The sequence below is a fragment of the Crocuta crocuta genome, unplaced genomic scaffold (genome assembly GCF_008692635.1).
Source record: "Crocuta crocuta isolate KB4526 unplaced genomic scaffold, BGI_CrCroc_1.0 scaffold52, whole genome shotgun sequence".
NCBI lineage: Eukaryota > Metazoa > Chordata > Mammalia > Carnivora > Hyaenidae > Crocuta > Crocuta crocuta.
The window spans coordinates 215,254-233,228 of NW_027528617.1; the positions used below are offsets into that span (position 1 = coordinate 215,254).

A 17,975-nucleotide genomic window follows, 5' to 3' on the forward strand; every position below is an offset into this window, starting at 1 on the left:
ATCCTGACATGCTGTGTATATTTGGTCTTGTCTGAACTTTGTAGATGTTTGATACTGACTCTTTTCCTTGTGTGCTGTGTTCATCGGGCATGTGCCATCCACACCCATTTCTATTGCTAAGAGTCTTTCTCCTGAATTCCTGAGGTGAGCAAGTGAAAACTTCAGAATCACATCTGCTCCATAGGAAGTATTCATATATCTTTTCCCCCAACAAAGTCTGAAAGGATGGGCCACCCCCATGCAGTCTTATCTCTTCACTCTGAGGTCAGAGCAGTAGTCAACCATTGTCTCTTATCCTTTAGATTTCTTGGGATATCAGACACCAGGCCACTGTGCCCCCAAACTCCAGGTTACACAGGTAAAACTCATCAAGTGGTCTCATTAAAGCCCCTTTTCCTAGGCTTGATGGAAGGGGAAAAGCCTCTTGCATCCTCCTTTCCCCTGTGGAAGGAGAGTATTCACAGTATACTGACAGCACTCCCTAAAGCCCTGTTTTATTTTTATTAAAATTTTTAAAAATGTTTATTTATTTTTGAGAGAGAGAAAAAAAGAGACAGAGTACGAGTGGGGGTGGGACAGAGGAAGAGGGAGACACAGAATCTGAAGGAGGCTCCAGGCTCTGAGCTGTCAGCACAGAGCCTGACATGGGGCTCAAACCCCCAAATCATGAGATCATGACCTGAGCTGAAGTCGGATGCTTTTAGTTGACTGAGCCATCCAGTGCCCTCCTAAAGACCTCTTTTAAAATGTCTCTCTCCCCCTAGCCTCTCCAACACCTGTAACAGGCTAGTGGTGGGTTATCAGCTAAGAGTCACAAAAATCTATCTTGACCATGTTGGTTCCAATTTGGTGGGCCTGCATCTTACCTTGGGATTTAGGTCAAGGGGGTTAGGCAAGGGGCCTTGTCAACATTAAGACAGAAAGGATCCTTTTTTGTCCACGTGTTACAGTAAGTAGGTTTTTCCTTTTCAGTAGCTTATATTGTGCTCTGTAGCCCACTCTGTGCTCCAGCCAGCAGAGGGGTGAAAAGTAACATAAGGGAAAGCGGAGAGTACTGGCTAGCAAGCTGGTGGGCAGGAGCAGGGGTCTTTAGGTGAAGAAAGAATGGCAGAAAGGACAGCTTAAAGGCTGCCTAAGCTAATGTTCCAAACAGAATATAGGCCAGGCTTCACAGAGCAGTGGCTCCTATGACATCCAAGGTGAGGAGCAGATTAGCAAATAAAGACAGCCAAGTGACCTTCAGCCATGCCAAGGTTACAGACCTCTAGGTCACTACTTTTACCATTTTATAGATGTGTTCAGGAGTGAGCAGAGCACAACACAGACCTGGATAAGCAACTTCACCCTCCCAACCTTCCCCCTGCCCCAACACTGCCCATGGATTCCATTTTAAAGAAGGGGAGGTAGAGTAATTGGCTAAGACTTTAAAAAGGATCTATTTGTTTGCAAAGAGGCTGTTTTAATCCAGAAATCAGAACTGGCAAGTGAACACTGAGAGATCAGACACATGGGAACTTTTGAAATTCTCCACACCACCCAGGCTCTGCTGGGGAACATGAGCCCATGAGGTCAGCTCCTTCCACCCAGGTACCTCTTTGAACTCTTTCTAATGTCCCAGTAAAGAGCAATGTTTGACAAGACACTATGCTTTACTCAGCTTCTCTGAGGACTGTATTGTCTTTCCAGGTCACATCCAGGGAGGCAAAAACAAACCCTTTGAAACCAGGAGTCCCCACCCAAGATAGGAGAGCAAGAATTCTCTCATTAGACCCATTTGTCCTCTTGTCAGTTGAGTTTGGTGGACACTTTAAGTTTTAGCTTCCATTTTCTCTGGATTGTAGGACAGTTTAAACCCAGGCTAGGCTTCTACTAGATAGATGGGAGATTTTTTTTTTTAATGTTTTATTTATTTCTAGGAGAGAGAGAGAGACAGCGTGAGCAGGGGAGTGTCAGAGAGAGAGGGAGTCACAGACTGAAACAGGCTCCAGGCTCTGAGCTGGCAGTCAGCACAGAGCCCGACGCGGGGCCCGAACCCACGAACCGCGAGATCATGACTTAAGCGAAAGTCGGATGCTTAACCAACTAAGCCACCCAGGCGCCCCATGGGAGATTTTTTTTTAATGATTACTGATTTTGAGAGAGAGAAAGAAAGAAAATGTGAGCAGAGGAGGGGCAGAGTGAGAGGGAAAGAGAGAGAATCCCAAAGAGCCTCCACACTTTCAGTGCAGAGCCCAACTCCTGGCTTCCTCTCATGAACCTGAGATCATGACCTGAGCCAAAATGAAGACTCGAACACTCAACTGATTGGGCCACCCAGGTGTCCCTGGAAGATTTTTGAATAAAGAAAATTCTTAACCCCATCTGGCTTTCAGAACTGCTGTATGTCTGTGGATTTAACTAATGGCGTTTGAGACTCAAAGTTTTATAAGAATGCTATCCTAGGTTAAGTTCCCTAGAAACAGTGTGAAATGTAGGTTAATGTATGTGTAGTTTATTGAGAGAGAACTCTCCTGAGATAGGGAGTATGAGAAACAGGATGGGGCAGGGATTAAAAAGCTAAGCTATAAGATGGTCTCAGATGGAGTCTAGCTTTGCTACATTCCACTAGAAAGCTATGAATTGTGCTGAAGGGTGGGTCCAACTTGAGGGAAGCATGTTGGCTTATTGTATTCCTGAATCTGAGAATTAATGGCCAGGGGTGGGGATTGCATAACCTTTTAGGCAGGATGGATGTATTTGGCCAAGGGCTATTCTCTGAAGAAGGTGGCAGCTGTGAGCCAACACAGGACTGTACGGGCATTTGGGAAGGGCACTATAGACGTCTTTGTTCTCAAAAGCAGATCTTCACGTGTGGTCGCAGTGGTATCAACACTACCTAGGAGCTTGTGAGAAATGCAGATTCTTAGGCTCTACCCCAAACCTGCTAAATCAGAGCCCCTGCTAAATCAGGAGTATGTGACTGAATGAACTTTCTAGGTGTTGCTGACACCTGTGTAAATTTAAGAATCATAGTTCTAAATGATACTGCTCTTTGAAGCACCTGAGTGGCTCGGTTGGTTAGGTTAAGAGTCTGACTTCGGCTCGGGTCCATGATCTTGCGGCTTATGAGTTCAAGCCCCATGCTGGGCTCTGTGCTGACAGCTCAGAGCCTGGAGGCTGCTTCAGATTCTGTGTCTCCCTCTCTTTCTGCCCTACCAGTAGGATTTGTGGAATAAAGTAATTTGTGGGAAAATAAAGGTGCATCAGCTAATTTCTCAAAATGTTATTCCTATAATTACCAGCTTTTGTTCCCAGTCCAGCGTTCTGACCATATGACTCAGACTTAAAGAAAACAAGTGATACCAAATGGAACTATTGCATAGCTATCAAGCATGTTGGAAAAAATAAGGCAACAGGATAGGATATTGATTTTCAACATTTGAATACGTAATATTCCCTTCTTACTTGTACTTATGCTACCTAATTAGCCAATTCTTCTGGCCTTAGTAACCAAGACTCATTCCTTCTAAGCCTTTCACCTACCTGAAATGTACAGCCCACTTGGTTTCTGACCAAACAATCTGTCATTCTTCCTAAACTTTCATTATTCTCTTTGCTAAATTGATGCTCAGAGCAACAACTATTCTTTATACCCACCTTTAAAAAATCACCAACTGGACATAGTTGTTGCTTTTTCCACTGGGGAAAATATAGAATCATTAAAATGAGAAAATTCTCAAGTTTCAAGTATGAATACAAAATTCTACAATTTTTTTACTTAACAAACATTCTAAATAAAACACACAATTCCTCCATATTATTTATACTTTTATTAAGGGAGGCCGAATGCCTTCTAAATCTCCTTCTAAATGAGATCAGGAACTGAGAAAATAGGGGAAATCAACTCTCTGAACTGAAAACAAGCTCTGTATCATATCTCCTTATGCAGATCAAATGATACTAAAGATTTTTATTCTTATCTGTCTGTCTATAATCAAACTCTTGGGAAGAAGTCAAGATAAACTTACTTTCTTCTTCATTCACAAAATAATGTCAAACATAATAGCCAACACGTCAGTGTTACTAACTCAAAAATTTAACATTTATTACTTAATTTAAACTTTCAAAATGTAATTTGAAAAGACAGGATTCCCATCTAAGATTCTTTTTAAAACCTAGTCTAAAATTTGAGGTGTAACAGATTTCTTTTTTTTTTAATTTTTTAATGTTTTATTTATTTTTGAGAGAGAGAGATCATGAGTGAGAGAAGGCCAGAGGGAGAGGGAGAGAGAGAGACACAGAATCTGAAGCAGGATCCAGGCTCTGAGCTATCAGCACAGAGCCTGATGCAGGGCTCGAACCCACAAGCTGGGAGATCATGACCTGAGCCAAAATCGGTCGCTTAACCGACTGAGCCACCCAGGTGCCCCGAGGATAACAGATTTCTGAAAACAGTATTTTAAAAGAATCCCTTTTAAGAAGGAAGAAATTGGATTCTTTAAACTTTGAAATGTCAATAGAAACTTCAGATTTTGTGGAAAAACAAAATCTATATTTATTAGTATTATTTGGAAGTGTATTAAAAAGGAGATGTTTTTTTAATGGGAAATATAAGTTGAATTGGAATGTTTTAAGTGTTCATAATTCATGAGTATTGTTATTCATGCTTCCTCATATCAAATGTAAATAATTTCAATAAGTTATATTTATCGTGGTACATTTGTATATTGTAATCAGCTTATGTCTCTTCATCAATATTAACCATAGCTAAATGGCTTTTACCCAAAATTTCACCTCAACAATTTTTCAAATGTACTTTTCATTGATTTGGCCAACTCTTTGATTTGGCCCCACAATATAAATGCATTTTCTTAATTGTTTAATAGAAGGATTCTCATTAATGTTGAATTCTGTGATTTCCATGAGTACTTTCAGTCAAATGACTACTAGTCTATGGTTTTTGATTAACTGTGTTTTTTTCTCTTCCTTAGAGCTCAACTTCTAGATTATAAGATGGCTCTAAACCTGACCAAGTATCTCAGAATGGAAGAAGATTATTTACCATGGCAGAGAGTAATTTCAGCCATAACCTATATCATTAGCATGTTTGAAGATGATAAAGAGCTTTACCCTGTGATTCAGGTGATGTTAATGATAGATCTTATGAAAGTAAATGTGTAGCAATTAAAAGAATAGAGGTATTTCTGAGAGAAGTAGCTTCCAAAGCACATCCGCCTGCCAAATGAAATGAAAGTACAATGACATGACTAGTCAAACCAAGGAGATGCTATCTCTATTTTTTTTCCAACTTGAAATGTATCCATATTTCTAGTTCAGTAGACCATGTAATGATATATTTTAGTACTAGAAAGAATACAAGAATTAACAATTTTGTTAAAATAGACAAGATGCTAACTAGATCTTATTTTTAATAGACTTATCGATGTTAAAATGAATTCATTCTTATCAAAATATAACATCAAATTTCCTTATTCTTACTGTTGTTATTTCCACATTGAGACTTTATGATAATTCATTCTAATTACTTTGTTTTGTGACTTCTGCCACGCTTTGCTTGGTCACTTGTAATTTTAAAGAAATTCTGGATTCAAATCTTTAGCTCTTCTACTTACTGAATGCAATAACTTGGACAAATGTTTTAATATTTGTGATCTTCATTTCCTTTATACAAAAGGAATGTCAGCACCTCACTGTCCATGGCAACGGGTTAGAGCAGATCATATAAAATAAACACCCTTTGTAAATCCAAAAGCAATATACATACATTAGTTATCACTATTTTAATGTCATCAGTACTTGATTCATCTTCTTAGTGCAGTATGTAGGTCAGGCGTTACTTATTACAAATGTTAACTAAAAAGTAGACGTTAAAAGGGGCTTACCCAAACTTTTATAAAACATTTGAGAATGATCTAGATGTTCTTATCTTCAGTACTGAAGCAAATTTGCAATGTGATAAGAGCCGAATACATCCCTTCCCTAAGAAGAGACCCAAAGTTCTGTGGACTAGTATGAAAGAAGCTTACAACAGGGGCTTTATATTATAATAAATGAGAAACTTGATAAATAGTAAATTCTTACTCACTGTACATGGTTGCTTTTATTTTAGGAATACTTCCAAAATCAAGTGAAGCCCATTGCAGATTTTCTGGGATGGAATGATACTGGAGACCACCTTAAAAAGTTATTTCTTACATTTTTAAATTTTCATTTATTATTTGTTGATGTATATTAAAGCATGTTAAAAAGTGCTCCAGGACCCAGCTTTGTGTGTGTTTGTTTTTTAAGGTTACTGCGTGCCTCTGTGTTAGGGCTTGCATGCAAGATGGGAGACAGAGAAGCCTTGGACAATGCTACCCAATTATTTGAAGAGTGGCTGACTGGGACTGTAAGGTGACTGTTCATCATGTGTTCATTTCTAGAGGCCTTCAAACTTAGAAATGAAGAGTTAAAAATCTCTGAAACGCTGTTTCTTCTTCTAGGCTTCCTGTAAATCTCAGGCTTCTGGTATATCGGTATGGAATGCAGAATTCTGGTAATGAGACTTCATGGAACTACACTCTTGATCAATACCAGAAAACTTCATTAGCTCAGGAAAAAGAAAAGCTGCTATATGGATTAGCATCAGTGAAGAATGTTACTCTTCTGTCCAGGTACCTTTTTTTTTTCACTTATATGAATGGCATTTGATGGTTTATGTGTCACTTTAAGATGCCAATTAAAGTAAAACACATTTCCAAGAACATATATTAAAACTTACTTTCCTGGTGAGAAACAAAATATCCTTGTAAGAGTGGAATAAAGAAATGTAACCTTACATGAAAACATTCTGGAAGTAGGCAGTTTCTGGGTGTGAGCAGTGGTTCAAAGTTTTCATTCAGGACCTGGGGTGTTTCTCTTTTATTCTGCCATCCTCAACATATTGGATGTCTCATAACTTCTAGAGCTCCAAATATATTGTCTTCACACAAATATGTTAGGTGAAAGCAGAATAAGAACAGAGAGTTCCTCTTCTCAAGGTTCTTGTATGTTAAAGTTGAGTTACCTCTACTTCCCCTCATAACCAGAACTGGATCACACTTGATCATTCTGGGTTATATGCTAGGTCTACCACTTGCTCATTTGCTGACTAGGAAAAACTTGAATTCCTTTGACTGATTTGGGCCATTATCATACTCTGATGCTGGGGTAAGAACGTACCTACTTCCCTAGGATCAGGGATACCTTGATCCAAGCCCAGAACAAAATTGTTTCTGTCATCAGAGAAGGAGTGTCTGCCACAATATGCATACACACACACACACACACACACACACACACACACATACACCCCAATATATTTACATTCCACTCAGAAAGATTGCTTGAAGACCAGCTATGAATCTTCTCCCACTACACTTATGCCTCCAAATCAACTAACATCTGCCTTAATTCATTTGTTGTTTAGTTACGGTTTCTGAATTATTTACTTCATTCATTTAGCCAACACTTAGGATGTCCTTTCTATGTATAGGTATATAAATTGTGGGAATAAAAATGAATAAGACATGATATCTATCCTTGAGAAGCTTATAGCTCATGAGAGAGGCAGAATATAAATAGGAAATTACAATGCAATAACCAATTTGTAAGGACTATTCAAAACACATTGTATCCACCTAGCAGAGCCAACAATACTTCTTTGCCATCTTGTCTTGGGGTGGATGTCAATTCTCTTGCTCTCTGCCCTAAAATAGTCTATCAAAAACCTGATCATTTCGCCACTCCATAAAACATCATATTGATCCATTATTTTGATGGCATTGTGCTGATTATCTGATGATAAAATCAGCAAGTGCTTCCATGCCTTACTATGACATTTATAAATTAGAGGATGAAAGATAAGTTACACAGAAATTCAATACCACAACTAAAGTGCAGTTTCTGGAAGTTCACTGGTCTAGAGTATGTCGAGGTATTTCCTCTAGGTACACCCCTGGCATAAAGTTAATAAAAATCTATTGATTTGGACACTTAATTTATGTTGGACTTATTTGCGTTATACTATAATTATAGTTAATTAATCTAACCATATAGGTTACATTAGAAGGTTATTTCTTACAATGTAGGGAAGAACAAATAAGATGTAACTGTTACCCTCTAGAATAAAAGTATAAATGTTTTTCCTTAATTTGCTGACTCATTTTTTTTTTTTTTTTTTAGTTTAGTGGGATAATAAGTAAGTGGGTGAAGTGCTTCTATTCAATAAGTGCAATTTATTTTTAGAAGTTAATAGTTAAAATTTGAATCGTGTTTCTCTTTGGATTTTGTTAGATATTTGGATTTGCTTAAGGACCCAAATCTTATTAAAACTCAGGATGTGTTTACAGTCATCCGATACATCTCATATAACAGCTATGGGAAGAGAATGGCCTGGAATTGGATTCAACTCAACTGGGACTATCTAGTCAACAGGTGGGATAATCGGCCAATGGTTTGCTGTTCTCTTTGTTTGTCATCTACATATTCTTTTTGTTTTTGCTGTGCTTTCTCTGACATCTATACAATATCTGCAATGGCATATTATTAGAAGTAAAGGATCATGGTATTTTCCTCTCAGGGAAGCAATATACTAGTTAATTTTAGGCCTAATCCCTTTTCTAGAAGTTATTGTTTCCAACTGATCTACAGAATTCTGAAATATGAAGAGATGCCTAAGTTGTATTATTTTTAGTTTGGTTAAAATAAGTTAATATAATAATATTATATATTATAATATAAATCTTCTTTGTCTTCCTTGGCCAGATAATTAAACTTCAGGTATTTTGAAAAGTTCTTATAAAGAGACCTATATTTCTTGGGCAATAACAATTTTAAGATGGGAAATAGAAAGGGCAAGAGAAGAACAAGTCAAATTAAGATGCTTTCCCAAATTTCTTATTTCTTCAGCTCCATGTAGAAGAAATGTTGCCATACTTGGTGCTAATCTTCTAAATTTAATGCTTATTACCATTAAAATATTTTTAAAGAATACAAAACAGAATATAGATTATAGATTCCAAATAAATGTGCCAGCATTGACCAAAAGACCTTTACTGTATGTAATCCCCACAGTGGGAAATAGGCCGTTTGTTATCCTCTCCTAATCTCTCCTGTTTTCCCATCAGCACTGCCTAGTTGACAATGACTGACTTATCAAAAATACTATGAATAAAACTTTCTGTTCTCTTTTTTCCCCTATCATTCATCAGACTGCCATCAGGTTCATTCACATTTCTCATCTTCTGAGATCTAGATTGTATCTGTAGCTTTCAACCCCGATATCCTACATTGCTTTTGCTTATTTGTGATGAATTTTTGCCCTTTCCGTTCTTGTAGTGATTGAGTGAACTGCTCATCCATCTCTATGAAGTTTGGCGCATGCACGCGTGTGAGTGTGTGTGTGTGTGTGTGTGTGTGTGTGTGTGAGACGCCTGTCCATCTGTGTATAACCATTTCAATGAAATGCATGATGGAATTAATAAATCTACCTATTGAGAACATGTTGTTATCTGGAGATAACACTTCATATTATGCTAGCTAGTACCTTCTATTTGCTTACTATATGCCTAGTGACATGTACTGAGTTTTTTGTTCTAATCAAAAAGACTAAGTCATTTTTTTGGCATTTGCTGCAAGAAACCTATGCAGATAAAGAATGCTTACTTTTGAATTATTGTAAAAAGATAAGTAAATAATGTTCCATTTTGCATAATAAAGTGGCCATTCCCTTATTGTTTATTAAATAAAGAACTTCTCAAGGCCTATTTGAATAGTTCTAGTGTGATGTATTTCAAATAATGCATATTTCACTTAAAAAATTAATTCATTGTCATTCCTCTTAATAATTAAGAACTAGAAAAAACAGTTGTTACTTTGTAATAAAAGTCATAAACATCTGGCCCTAAAATAAATTAGACCTAATCCTGAAATTTAAAAAAAATTGATAAACTATTTCCAGTGCTAGTTCCAAAACCTTTGCCCAAGGCTTTTAATATTTCTTCATAGTCTAATGATCTAATTCTCATGAGGTATTATTTCACATAGCCTCAAACATAAAATTATATTACAACCACATGTTGAACACAAAAAAAACACCCAATATTAATTATGGTTAGTTTGAATAAATAGGATTTTCCTAGTAAAATTGGATAGGATAAATTAAACAAAAATGAGCAAACTACATACAAATATGTTCAAACTTGAATATTTTCCAGAATTCAGAATGAGTGGTTTTCCTGCCCAGGATCCTGAACAATTTATTGTCATCCTAAAATAAATAAGCTGCTTTTTTATAAAGAGTTTGTCATATGACTTTTATGACAACTGATGGCCACATCATTAATGTCCTTTCTAGTTTGAGACTTAACCAAAAAGTTCCAAAGATACTTCAGCAGTTATTCTTTGCTTTTGTTTATCCCAGTAAGGTCTTAGATGAAACTGTGAAGGGGAATGAACTTACTAAGTCAGTAGTGTGGTGTGTTAAAGTTTGATTTTAATTTATGACTATGTATGAAGATTAAGTCAATGGGGACATGATTGTAACTATTTAAAGACTGCCTCAAACAAAAAAATTTAATTAGAACTTAATTAAATGTTTTATGAGCATTGAACTAATTTCTTTTGGATTATATAACAATACTTATGTAAATATTAAAGCCAAGAAGATTATTGTTATATAATATTATTTTTAAAATATTTAAAATTAAATATTAAAATAAGATAAATTCTGTTTAGTTTTAAAAATAATTAATATGATAAATATAATATAATAATAAATATAATATGATAAATATGATAAATATACAGCATATTTCCCTTTAAGTGCTATACTTCATGTGATATTGGTTTATTGGAATCAACATATTTTGTTCTTACATTTTTAGTATTTATACACATAGTTTAAGTCTTTATTCAATCTACCCATTACTAGTCCCCCAAATATTCTTTAATTTATAGTCACTCAGAAAAAAACAAAAGAGGAATATTATAGAAGTTATAGAAAGTCTCTGAGAAAAATTGTTTTCTTACTGCTAATTAACAGACTTTCTTTGAATCTATAGACTATCATTACAGCAACTTAGTGTGATTCCCCTTTTATAAATTCCCATTTTCTTATTATAAAATGGGTATGTATTTTATTGCACAAAATACAGATAAGCAAAAATAGAAATACAAAAATCACTCATAATTCTACCATTTAGAAATAACCCTTGTTGTCACAGTGCTGTTTTTCCTTGAGATATTTTTCTATGGCTGTTTATTTTTACAAACGGAATCATATTATACATATGGTTTTATAACCCACTGTTTCCCCTGCATCAGCCGATATCATGGACGTCTTTAAGTATGCTTCTTCAATGTTATTCTTAATGCTCAATCATATTTCAATACATAGATACATGTTAGTTTATTTAGCCAATCTCCTGTGCTCACTTCAAAAGCATACATATTTAGCCAATCTCCGTATGTTGGATCATAAAATTGTTCCAACTTTGTGATGAATGTGGCAGAATTGTCACCCAGAAAAAAATTTACTGTTATCCTTGCTGAGTATATAAAAACTGATGTCTCATTTTAAGTTATAATTCTTTCACCCAGTAAATATTGTGTAACATCTGCTATGTTCTAGACACTGTGCTTGGCATTGAAGATACGGTAGTAGAAACACACCTGGTTCTCTGTCCTCATGGAGCTTAGAGTATGGTGATGGAGTCCAGTATTAAAGAATCACACTAATACATATATACTTAAAACTGTAATAACTACAAATAGAAGAGGTTCTAGGCACACCGAAAGCATGTAAAAGGGAACTGACCAAGTCAGGAGAAGTTGAACGTTAAGGGCTTCCCTAAGGAAGTGATGGTTGAGCTGAATTCTAAAGGAAGAGTGGGAGTGAATTAGGTGAACAGGAGGTGAAGTACTCCTGTTCTGAATGCCTACTATCCAAAATAGTGAAAAGAACAACCAGCCTCTGCAGGGTCAGGTTAAGATTTGGGCTGCTGTTACAAGAGCAACGATAAGTCACTAAGGGGTTTTAAGTAAGAAGTGAAATGATTGATTTTACTTTAAATGAAGGCTCTGGTGGGAAAGCACAGACCTAGATGGGGGCCAGAGCTGATTTGAGAAAAGCACTTAGAGAACCACTGGAGCAGTCTCAGCAAAAGATAGTGGCAGATTGGATTATGAATGTAATGATGAAGATGAAGAGATAGGAACAACATTTAGAACTTGGTGAATTAGAAATAGGACCGTAGTGAGGGGACAAGGATAGTGCCTAGATTTTTAGAAAAGATAAGGCTTGGAGAAAGAGAACAATGGGTTCAGTTTGCTATTTATGATGTCTTTGAGTCTCCTTTGAGATGTTGAAGTGGAGATAGTTTCAATGAAGTTACAGTCCCTTGTCAAATGCTGACATATTTAAGGTTTAAGTAAATCCAAGATTGAAAATTGCCCATTAGATTTACTGGCATAAGAGCTATTGGTAACTCTAGAGAGTTTCTCAGTGGAGTAATGGGGGCAGAACCTAAGCCAAAGCAAATTAATAAAACAGTCGGTGATGAGAAAATGAAGACAAGAAGTGTAGAGAAATCTCTTGAAAATTTTGACTCTGAGGTTGCCTGGGTGGCCTCGTTGGTTAAGCATCCAACTTTGGCTCAGGTCATGATCTCACAGTCCATGGGTTCGAGCCCTGCATGTGCTGACAGCTCAGAGTCTGGAACCTGCTTTGGATTCTGTGTCTACCTCTCTCTCTGCCCTTCCCTGGCTCATGCTCTCTCATGATCTCTCAAAAATAAATAAACATTAAAAAATTATAAAAAATAAAAATAAAAACATAAATTCTTTTAAAAAATAAAATAAAAGTTGACTCTGGATGTGGAGGTGAGAGAAAGAAAATTAAGAGAGATGCCGGATCAAGAAAGAGGAGTTTTTTTTATGTGGAAGATCATTTTAATATGGTTAATATATTTTAAAGTTGATGAGAAAGACCTAGTGAAGAATGAGAGCTTTAACAGGTATGACAAAGATTCTTTTAAAAATAAAGTTTTTAAGTGGAGAGAAGTCAGAGCCAATGCACAGATGATAGAAGAAAGATAGGTATCTTTGTATGTTTGTACACTAAAAGATGTAGGAGTTACTATATATTTTCTCTGTGGAGCAGAAGACAAGGTCATCTTTGTTGGAGAGGGAGGGAAGCAGGAGAATGTATAGAGGTTGAAAGAGAGTGAAAACACTTGAAGAAAGTGATTTAAGGATTAAGAGAATGAATTGACCAGGGTAATTGTAAGAGGACTGTCAATGTGGAGGAACCACTTAAGATTGATATTCATGAATTTATAGTGAAACATTATGGAGAAAGTTGGGTGATCTTCCTTGACAGATTAGCCATCTGGTGCAAACACAGAGGAAATGGGCAGTTGATTTTCTCCAAAGCTGGACTTTTGCTAGAAACAAATTATTAAGCTTTAAGGGAGTTTAGGGCTTAGGAAAAAAATGTTATTGAAAATGGTAGACCAAGGAATTAAAACTATATAAGGAAATAAGTGCAAGGAAATAAGAGATGATGGTCCAGGAGAAAGTAGGGATAGGGATGATCAATGAGCCAGAAGTCAGCTAAAGTCAGAGAATGGTCCTAGTGAAAACAGAAAGGTAAACTTTATCATAGAGGGTGCATAAATGAACAATTTTAGAGTCAGTGTACTTATGGATGGTCACAAGGTATGATAATGGGAATTGGTGACCAAGGTAAAGAAACTATCATTGGGAATGAGGATGTCAAGAAACTAAGGAGCTCAGATGTTATATTTATCATCAATGTGGACCTTGAAGTCACAGCTTGGAGCAGAGAGGAAGACCAGGAGTCAGGTGCCAAAGCGTATCATAAATTAGCTGAGGGGAGATAACTAGAAGGAACAGAAGTTTTTAAAAAAAGAGTGGAGAAATAATGGTCTGGAATCCACAGTGGGAAGAATGAGCACACCAACTCCATTTCCGACCTGGTGCTACAAAGGATGTGGGAAAATAAACATTCTCCAAATGAGAAGTAATATTTCCAATAAAGGGGTAGTTCCAGAAGGCTAGATGGAAAGGATCAAGAGATTGGGAGACCTCAGAGTATGTCAGGGGTGAGGAAGTACAGCATACACATTACAGGGATGGCGTTGAGAATAGATGTGTCAGAGTCTTATATTTGGAATAATTATGAATGACATTAAGTAAAGGGGAGTGGTTTACCTTAGACTGCTAAGATGTGAAAGATGAAAGACATGGTGGATTTAAATTCAATGGTGTTTACGATAAGAGTGAGCACTGAACCTAGTACACTGAAAATCATGGTTAGTTATCAGAACATTTTGTTTTTTCCCATTAGTACATTTTGTCTTTTTGTTTCTTCTGCAAACTGTGAATTCATTTCTTTGATAATTTCATGTTGGCATATTTCTCCCTTTTACCAATTTGTATAGTGAAATGTATTTGTATAGTGAAGAACTGTATGGTGAAATATTTACACAGTGAAAATATTTGCTCTTTTCACAACAAAATAACAGATTTTGACTTAATTCTATGAGCTTTTTAGTGTAAAAAATTTTTAAATATGTGTGTAACAATCTCAGTTTTTATTTCCATGGTTTCTGCTTCTGTTTTGTGATCATTTTTAAATGTAAAATTTCTCCTAATGTTTGTTTACCTCTCTATACAGCGATATATTTTCTTTTATCCCTCTCCAGCATTCCAGGGGTTCAAAGTTAATACATAATTCTTGCGGTTGTTTTTCTTACACTGTGACTAGTTGTGACGAGATTTTTACTTGTATCACAACTATTTGTATTATGGTCTGTAAGGAAATTTCTGATCCTTACTCTTTAAGAGAGAAAGTGCAAAAGGGACAGGAATCAAGTATCATCTCTAAAATCCTATCTTTGTGCTTAGCTTAAGTGTCTTTGCTTAGTCTGACTAATATAGATCACAGAGGCTAATATAGAGCAATATAATATACAAATAGCTACTAAAGCTTTTTGAGAGAACAATACACAGCTTATATTCAAATTTCTGTACCTGCGGGAAGATGCATGGAGTATTTGTCGGGATAAAGGTGACTAGAGTTACCCAGCTCTATTGGAAATACAGACATGCAGCAGCTTACAGGATATACGTAATTCTTTCTCACTCGTGTTAGTCTCCTGAAGTACGCACTCCCAGTTGTTCAAGTCGTTCTGCTCCACAAGACATAGAACCTTATCCTATTGGTGTGGATGAAGGTCGGAGGGAGGGAAGAAAAATAAGTCCAAGGCAAGCAATTTTCCTTTACTTAAGCAAGGAGGCAGAGGGTGGACCTACCACTTCTGCTCATGTTCCACTGGTAAGAATTGAGCCACCCATCTGCACCTCGCTACGAGGGAGGCTGAGAAATGTAATCTCTACCTGGGTTCTCACAGTGCAGGAAAAAAGAACATATTTGGGGAAGACAGCAAGCAATCCACCACCTCTGGGATAATGTTGTGGACCTGTCTACAAAAAAAAGTGAAAGATTTACTAAGAATGTTTCCTGAATAGAAATTTTAAATTCAATGTGTTTACTATGTTTTACTTACTTTGCAAATTAATTTAAAAAATGACAAAAATCAAAAGAAGAGGTCTAAATCTAGAGAAAAGATTTAAACTTCTAGGCACTTATATTCCCTTTTACTTGCTTAAATTTCTCTTCAGATATACACTCAATGACAGAAACCTTGGCAGGATTGTCACCATAGCAGAGCCATTCAACACTGAACTACAGCTCTGGGAGGTATGAAGATAAATCCCTCTGGACTTGTCCAGGAATAAAGAATTTAACTGTTTTATTTGCTTCAAACAGAAATGGCATTTTCTCTATTCAGGTCTCCAAAGACAAGGTGAAGGAAATAATTCTTATATCCAATTAAATGTGTACCTATTTTTTTCTAAACTAAAAAAAATTTCAAAAAGAATCAAGAAACAAAGTTTAAAAGTTGAGAAAGCTGAGGCCTTGCGAGGCTTAGAAGGCTACCTTTTGGCTCACAAAAGCATGGATAGTATGTCTCCCCTGGTAAATGTAGCCTGGAATAAGATGGTCAAGATGTGATTCCTTTGAAAATTCATTGTTTTGGAATTTAAAGACTTTTTAGGTTTCAACCATCTCAGTTCCCAGAGGGAAAAATGAAATGTTTTCAATGTTGGACAAATAGAGATTATATGAATTTTCAGTATCTGTATATTATATGTTGGAATGTTAATATTCCTCTGTGTGTTAAGAAACAAAATTTGGGCACCTGGGTGGCTCAGTCAGTAGGACATCCAGCTCTTGATTTTGGCTCAGGTCATGATCTCATGGTTCATGGAGAGCACAGAGCCTGCTTAGGATTCTCTCTCCCTCTCTCTCTCTGCCCCTCCCCCCATCAAAAAAAAACAACCAAAAAAACCTTAAAAATAATTTTAAAAGAAAACAAAATAATTCTTATATTTGTAAGTAGCAAACAATCCTATAATTGAATTTGGAGGAATATTTTGGAAGAAGAGGAAAAACAGAACGAAGGTTAACAGAGATGTTATTATAAGTTCTTAATAAGTGAACTGAAAGGATATTAAAAGATTCCAGACTCCTGAAGTGAAAGTCTAATAAGCAAAACCATCATTCCACAGACCAGGTTTTCCAGGGAACACCTGGGGAATGCACAGAAAACAGAGAAAGCTGCAGAAGCAAAGAGGGCCATGCCAGCCACTTAATGTGCTTCTCCTTCCCCAGCCTGGCAGAGCCTCTTTTGATCTGACAGGCGGCCAGAAGTTCAAAAGTCCTGCATCATGACTGCTAATGTAAGAGACGGGCTCAGTCCAAATGATGCTCCGAGACTGTAACTCACTGTTGTACAATGATAATGCATTTCCAGGGAAGAAATAAACAAATCCAGTTTGTAAATAACAGTCTCGAAGACTAGCTGGGCTTCAAATGACTTTCTTGATTATTTCCTTTTCTTTTCTAGATTGAAAGCTTTTTCAAAAAATATCCAGAAGCTGGAGCAGGAGAAAAACCTAGGCAGCAAGTGCTGGAAACCGTGAAGAACAATATTGAGTGGTTAAAACAAAATAGAAACACCATAAGACAATGGTTTTTGGATTTACCTAAGAATGGTTAATGTGTTCAAATAACATGTTTTAATTTTGTGAATCTGTTGTTTCTCCTGTTAAACATTTGGTGGCCTAATCTAGAAGCACTAAGGAGGGAGTCTTCTACTCAGATATTGCTTTTGCTAAGTAGTGTGTTTATATGTCTTACAAAGCTTTTAAATTGTTCTTTGTTTATGAAGGAAGATACTAATAGAGGAGTTAATGTACTCAGGGATTTCTTCTAAGTGTACTTCATCTGAGATTCTTTGCAAACTGAAGAGAATTTAATAGCCATTTTAATGTCTTTAAATATCATTCTTTATATCTTCAATCTGTGAAAATAGAACAATTTGGTCTTAGCTTTACATTTTTAGTACCAAAGAAACACCACTTAATCTTTTCTCTTGATTGATTTTTAAAGTTTAAATACCAGTACTTGAGGGACCAAAATTACCATCTTCATCTTTATTTTATTATTCAGAATGACACGTATCTAATATCCTTATATTCACATGTGTCCTACTCCTTTAAATCCTGCCAAGGTAACCCAGGTTTAAATTTTACTCAAGGATTGCATGAATTAGCCAAAGAAATGGCTACTGCCTTTGCTATAAAATCAACAAAAGAACTCTCCTCTCCTTTATAAAATAAACCTGAATGATTAATTTGAAAAAATATATTGTTTTCCAGTGTCACCTTACTCTCGAATAATAATGACTGCAGCGTTCCCCAAATAATTTAGCTTGAGGCAAATACGATTCAAGAACCTAGCCTTTTTCATGCTCAGTACTCTGTCATCCTGTTCCATTCCCTACAAAGCTCCTTCAAATATGCTA

The 17,975-nt window shown here is 36.3% G+C and overlaps 2 protein-coding genes across 10 annotated transcripts in view; one reads left to right on the forward strand and one right to left on the reverse strand.

The window, feature by feature from the left end:
• ENPEP (glutamyl aminopeptidase) overlaps positions 1-17,814 on the forward strand; it is an 84,035-nt gene extending 66,221 nt beyond the window's left edge. The window contains exons 14-20 of one of the 2 annotated variants that reach the window (XM_077755003.1): positions 4,971-5,121; positions 6,110-6,183; positions 6,289-6,393; positions 6,483-6,653; positions 8,314-8,454; positions 15,727-15,805; positions 17,016-17,814. In XM_077755003.1, the coding sequence (XP_077611129.1) occupies positions 4,971-5,121; positions 6,110-6,183; positions 6,289-6,393; positions 6,483-6,653; positions 8,314-8,454; positions 15,727-15,805; positions 17,016-17,168 (874 nt within the window). In that variant the 3' untranslated portion in view covers positions 17,169-17,814. The remainder of the gene's footprint in view (positions 1-4,970; positions 5,122-6,109; positions 6,184-6,288; positions 6,394-6,482; positions 6,654-8,313; positions 8,455-15,726; positions 15,806-17,015) is intronic. The other variant, XM_077755004.1, reaches the window with a different exon arrangement.
• LOC144224157 (uncharacterized) overlaps positions 15,304-17,975 on the reverse strand; it is a 53,685-nt gene continuing 51,013 nt past the window's right edge. For all 8 annotated transcript variants that reach the window (XR_013332966.1, XR_013332964.1, XR_013332962.1 and 5 more), the window contains one exon: positions 15,304-15,528. The gene's annotated coding sequence lies outside the window, so the exon portion shown is untranslated. The remainder of the gene's footprint in view (positions 15,529-17,975) is intronic.